This window comes from Hyaena hyaena, unplaced genomic scaffold, assembly GCF_003009895.1.
Source record: "Hyaena hyaena isolate Hyena2069 unplaced genomic scaffold, ASM300989v1 scaffold_228, whole genome shotgun sequence".
In the NCBI taxonomy this organism is placed as follows: domain Eukaryota; kingdom Metazoa; phylum Chordata; class Mammalia; order Carnivora; family Hyaenidae; genus Hyaena; species Hyaena hyaena.
This window is the reverse complement of record NW_024080860.1, coordinates 1,042,910-1,048,909: the sequence shown is the minus strand read 5'-3', so window position 1 is coordinate 1,048,909 and position 6,000 is coordinate 1,042,910. Positions and strand designations below refer to the sequence as shown.

The window sequence follows — 6,000 nt, the reverse complement described above, 5'->3', positions numbered from 1 at the left end:
GAGCCTGACGCGGGGCTCGAACCCACGAACCGCGAGATCATGACCTAAGCGAAAGTCGGACGCTTAACCGACTAAGCCACCCAGGCGCCCCAGATCTTTCAGATCTTTTACCGGAGAGGCTAGGAAGACATTGAGGCAGACCAGTTGACAGGCCGTTGCTACAGGCTGGAAGATCTTAAGAAGCATCCACCCAATTCTTCTCTTTTATGGATGGTCTGAGGCCCAGAGAGGTCAAGTGACTTGCTCAAGGTCACCCAGCAAGATCAATAGGAAAGTCAAGGCTTCAACCTGTGGGTCTTGCCTCCCGGCAAAGGCTTCCTTCACTGCCCCCACTCTCCTCAGGAGGGTGGACAACCCACTGAGATTTTCTTCTTGTCCTTTGCTTCTGAATCTGTGATGTGCTCTGCCCCATCACAGCCCAACCTGCGAGGAGGGTGACAGGGAAGTGTTCCCAGAGGACAAGAAGGGGAATGTTGTCCATTTCAGAAGATGTTGCTGCTGCTGCTGACTCCCCACCAATCAGGGAGCTTTCTAGCCGCAGGAGGAAGCCAGGAGCCAGGGGATGGGACTGCAGTGATTTATGACCACACAGAAACAGCAGGACACTGATGTCTCTGGCGGGGCCTGCCTGTCTGCCAGCTCAGCCAGAGAGCATGCATCTAAAGGTCATGTCCTCCAGTACCGGAGGTGGGGCAGAGGGTCAGCCTTACAGGGTGTCTGCTCAGGGCTCTTGGGTCAGGCCCATCACCAGAGGGCGAGGCCCCTCCCTTCCTGAGCAGATGCCGAAGGGTAGATCCCCACAGCCCCGGCAGGGAAGGGTGTCCTTGCCATTGGGAGCCTGGAAGATCTTCCTGGGTTTGAATTCAGGCTCTCAGTCACTGATGTGTGATCTTTGTCAGGTCATACAGCCTCTCCGTGTCTCAGCTTCCTGGTGGACAAAACATGGATGATTCTGAGCCTCTCAACCCTTGGGACTGAATCATCTCCCAGGTCTGCAGGTACAGATTCCCTGTTGCCATAGCTAAAGAAGGGGAACAGGCTGAATCTAGAACTTTGTCTTGGGCGGGGCGTTGAGAGCTCACTTCAGTTTGATTTCTCACTTCACAGTTGGGGAAATTAAAACCCTGAGAAGGGGCAGGCTTTGCACACAGAGCGGTGGGTTGGGGGGAGGGGAGCAGGCAGAAGCCAGGATACTAGTTTTCCACTTCCCTGCTCCAGGTGTTTTTCAGCAATAGCAGGCAGTGGAGAGAGAAGCCAGAAGAATAAGCCATTTGCTGTGTGTAATGTCGCTATACTTCTGAAGCAGCCTTCTCAACAGCCAGGGGCGGCTGGGCTGCTGCAGCTTTAAGCTTAGAGTCTTTAAAAAAAAATCAAAAAGGAAAGGAGGGCAGGGCCAGCTCTCCCCTGCACCATTGGAGGGAAGCTTTGATGTGGGACTGCAGATGTCATTCCTCTTTGGCTTCGGAACATCCTTTTCTTTGCATCTGCTTTCTTTTCCCTACCAGATTTGGCCTGGATTTTCAAAATAATAATAATAATAATAATAATTATTATTATTATTATTATTTTAATGCACATTGAACTGGTTGGGGAAGGAACTGACGTGGCGAGGTCAGAGAGGCAGTCTGAAAATGAGCCAGGAAGTTCCCAAGATTGTGCATCTGGGGCCTGAATCATTGACACATTTAACGCACATAAGGACAAGCCGGGTTGGCTATGAGGACTCATGGCCACGGACCTGTGATGCCCGAGAGAGGAAGAGGAATGACTTGGCGAACACTCATGTAAGAGATAGAGGAAGGGGGAGAGTTTATTCACCAGCAGGACTGCATTTTGCTGAGTTGTTGTAGTGAGAGAAGGGGCCAGATGTCATATCGGTGGTGGGGAGAGCAATTTCTAGACCTTTTCCCCACTCAGTGCATCTCCTCCACTTCTGCCAGGGCAGCCTCCCTGAAGCGCATGCATTCATTAATTCACTTCTTTACATCATATGTTCTACAGATTTACTGCGTGCCAGGCGCTGTGCGGCGCTGTGGAGGAGGCCACGATGATGGACACAGGATGCAAATCTCATCATTTTCTGCTCTTGTTAAAATCTCTCACAGGCTTCCTATTTATTTTGGGATAAGGACTTCACTCCCTTGCTGGCCATTCAGGGCTCCTCCTGTTCTGGCTCCCGACTCCATCCGCAACCACACTCCCCATCACTTAAGGCAACAAACACTTTGGATTCTTTGCCTAACAATAAATATGTCAGGGAAAAAACGTGCCTCTGAGTCCTGCTGCCTGTGTGTCCTTTTCAGGCTCTCAAATGCTACACATCCTTTAAGAGCAGGTTTGGAAATGTTACCAACCTCCCTGGAGAAGCTTTTCAGAACCTCTTCCTAACCAGCCTGAAAGAATTAGCAAACGAACAAAACAAACAAAACTTAACAACACTTAAAACATTCTAAATTCCTTGAGGGCAGGGTTCTGTGCCCTCTTCCTCTACCATCTAGCATAGAGCCTGGAATATTCCTTCAGAGATTCCTTCATTCTAGATTCTCATACACAACACTTCATATCCTGTTGTTGTTGTTTTAACTCCTTATCACTTCCTAACATACTCTACATATTTATCTTACCTATTTGGGGAGGGGGTGTCTTGGGGCTTTTCTGTTTCGTTCCTTGCTGTACCCCATTGCTTAGAACAATGCTTGGAACACAGTAGGCGCTCAACAGATAATCGTTGGGGAAAACATGAAGCAAATAAAATGTGCAGTCAAAACTATGGATGTGTAAGCTACAGGGAATGTTGAAAATGGAAGCATATGAGCAAGAATTTGTCAGCCTGACCTCAGTGTGTAGGTCTTAGGTGGGGAGAGAAGGGTTGATCAACGCTCAGATATAACCTCTGTTAAGCATACAGTAGGCTCTTGGCAACAGAACTGAACCTTTGACACTCCACCCTGGAGAGGAAGAAGGAGCTCCCCAGGGGTCAGCCTGCAGACAGCTGCATCCTTTCTGTAAATTAACCAGTATGCCTCGCCAGTATTTGTCCTTCCATGTTTTCACCTCATCACGTCCAAGAACCTCAAAGTGGGTGTGGGGAAATGGAAGCCTGTGGGGGAAGGTGACAGTTTAGCTCTCAATATTAAACTCCATGACTCAACCCACCGGCGGGCGGGCACTACCCTGGCAAGTTTGTATCTAAGGTAGACGCGAGTCCTCTCCTCTGACCCTCCTTGGCTTGCTGCTACTGTATCTCTGAGACAGGGTCTAGGGCTGAGGTCTTGGCCCCCACCCGTCGTAATTTCTCGGTGAATACGGGGCGGGGCCGTGAATCAGCACTCGCTAAGACTGAAGCAGCCTCAGTCCCCGCCAGGGGTCCCCAGTGGCCGCGGAATTAGAACCCCCTCCCTTCACCTCCGCTCGCGCGCTATGACCAATGGGAGGTGTAGTCCTAACCGCCCCTTTGTCCTTGATGTCTCCAACATATCACCCCACAGCTGCGCAAACTACGACTCCCAGGGGCCCACGCGCTGGGCACCCGGCAGGGCGGGGGGTGTGAGGGGCAAGGTGGGGGGGGGGTAATCTGGAGAAGCTGAGGCGCAGGAACCGGGGTGAAGTGAAGAACGGGGAGCACTGGCAGGGGTAGAGAGGGAGAGAGGGACGCCCAGAAAGCTACGGTAAGCTGAGTTGGGGAGGGGAAGCCCGAGAGGCGGGAGGGGCGGGGCCGGGGCGGGGTGCGCGGGCGGGTGGGCGGGACCGTCTGCGTCACGCGGCGTGGGCGGGGCCGCAGGGGGTTGTCCGCCCGCGGCACGCACAGCAGCCGCAGCCGCCTTGCGCCTGGTCCCGCGGTCGCAGCTCAATCCGCAGCCTCCGTGTCGCCGCCGTCGCCGTCGCTTAGCTGCTCGCTTCGTGGGTCGGTCTTCTCCGACACACGGGCTCCAACCGTGCCGTAGCCGCCCTCCGAGCCCTTCAGGCCGTCCCGGTCTCCTCACCCGGCCCGATCCAGCCCGCGAAGATGGTGGACCGCGAGCAACTGGTGCAGAAAGCCCGGCTGGCCGAGCAGGCGGAGCGCTACGACGACATGGCCGCGGCCATGAAGAACGTGAGTTTCTCCTCCCCTCCCCCCGCCTCGCCCCAGCCCCTTCGCAGACGCGGGCCTTCGCGTGGACCGCTCAGGGACTAGTCGCCATTCGCGACTGCAGCGTTGGCTGCCCCTCCCCACCCACTCGGGGAGCTGGGCAGGGCCCCGGCAGCGTTAGAGACCCGGTTTGTGACGCGGCCTCTCCCCGAGCGTCCCCCCGGGCCGGCGGCGCTGTCTTCTCGGCCCTCCCCGGACTCCGGTTGGGGCGGGATCTTGCAGGGTTGGTCTCGGGATCGGGGTCTCTGGCCCCCGCGTCTCCGGGTCCGCTGGGGACTTGAGCGGGGGCCGTGAACATCCTTTGTGCCCCACTTCCCCTCCTCCCAGCCTGGGCGTGGGGGCGGGGGGACCGCATGGATGCGGTTCCTCTTTCTTTCCCTGGTGTCTGGGCGGCGCCTTTCCCATTCACTCATCAGGTCTCCTGGTTTTCTAATACCCCCCCAACCCCCCACCCAAATCTTCCCCATTGCCTCTCCTGACAGATTCTTTAGAACCTCCCTAGAAAAAAACCGTAGGCTCTCCTGAAAACGTGGGCTCAATGGTGCAAAACCGAAACCTTGCTGCTCTCACGTTTTTCTTAACAAAAGGCTTCTCTTTCTCTATACCCTTGGGGGGAACGTATTTCTCGCTAGTGTTTTCATTGATCGTTCTCGACATGTCATCTCCATTTTTTCCTAATGTTTTTTGTGTTGAAAAGGGTAGGTAATGTCTTTAAAATAAAGGTTATGCATTTAGCTGACAGGCTTAATTTGTGACAAATGGCCGTTTTTTTTAAAATACAGGCACACATCTGTTGAAATTCCTCTAAATTGAAAAAAATATTCCCTCTGATCTGATATTGCAAACAAAGCAGTGGTGGGAGGCAGTATCAAGTCATTCTAGAAGATTCTGCATTTGTCATATTGCAGAGAGCCTAGACTGGGTGGAGGCTGGGAGGAGTTAATTTTAAAGGAGAAAAAAGATTTTTTTTAAAATAATTTGTTTTGTTAGATACATTTGAGGCTTAAAAAAAAAAAAAAAAAGCTAGCGCATCCTCATGCTGATGAAAAGGGAATACTGATCACCAGTTGTCGCATTTTGTCTGGGATGCAGATTCCTGCCTGTATTGCACCATTTTCAGTAACCCTACATTTATCTAATGGGCTATCGAGGAGTTTGATATTAGAGGAGGGGCTAATATTGAGCATTATGAAATCAAACATGGAAAATTCTCTGGTTAATGATTTAGGTCTCCCACTGTCTTAACATTTAACTTCCTGTCTTATGTAACAAAGGTTTTTAAAATGCATCTCCAGCGTGAAGTGGATTCAGGAGTGTATCTTGCGTGTTCAATTTTTTTTTAATGAAGCAACGTAGATATCCCAGATTAATTCCTGAACAAGTTTGCTAGTTCATAAAAGATAACAATGCCGCTGCTTTTTTATTTAAGCCAGCTACTTTACCAAAAAAAGATTTTTATCTCCTTAAGGAAGAGACTTGATTCTGAAATGGGGGGTATTGCTGTATTAATGTATTGGCCACATATGCTACCGTAAAACATTCTAAAGCTCAAATGAGAAGTTCTGCTTTTAATAGATGTTAGTGTTGGAAATATGTTTAGTTCATGTTACTTAGACTTTTCTAATTTTTCCATATTTCTAGTTTCACAGGAAAGTGAGTGACCTCGCACCTATATCCATAGCAACCCAGTGATGTCACACAATGACACAGAGGCTGCAATGCACCTAAGGGCTGGTAGGGAGTATGCAAATGGCATTTGTCCAAGGTAATGCAGAAATTAGCAGATAAGCAGGTGGAATTGAGCACTTCCATCTTATCCATCAGATAAGAACTGGTCCAAAAAATAAGAATATTATTTACCTTTAGGCATA

The 6,000-nt window shown here is 50.9% G+C and overlaps 1 protein-coding gene and 1 long non-coding RNA gene across 4 annotated transcripts in view; both read left to right on the top strand.

Moving 5' to 3' along the window:
- Positions 1-593: 593 nt before the first annotated feature.
- Positions 594-3,496, top strand: LOC120239321. Of its 3 annotated transcripts, none has more exons than XR_005530402.1 (3): positions 594-665; positions 909-998; positions 2,002-3,496. It is a non-coding gene; the product is annotated as an uncharacterized LOC120239321 (long non-coding RNA). The 3 variants fall into 3 exon arrangements; XR_005530403.1 differs by having other exon boundaries at positions 594-687; XR_005530404.1 differs by lacking the exon at positions 594-665 and adding an exon at positions 749-789.
- Positions 3,497-3,796: 300 nt separating this feature from the next.
- YWHAG (tyrosine 3-monooxygenase/tryptophan 5-monooxygenase activation protein gamma) overlaps positions 3,797-6,000 on the top strand; it is a 29,244-nt gene continuing 27,040 nt past the window's right edge. Inside the window, exon 1 of the mRNA XM_039243514.1 lies at positions 3,797-4,093. Coding sequence (XP_039099445.1) covers positions 4,007-4,093 — 87 coding nt within the window. The 5' untranslated portion in view covers positions 3,797-4,006. The remainder of the gene's footprint in view (positions 4,094-6,000) is intronic.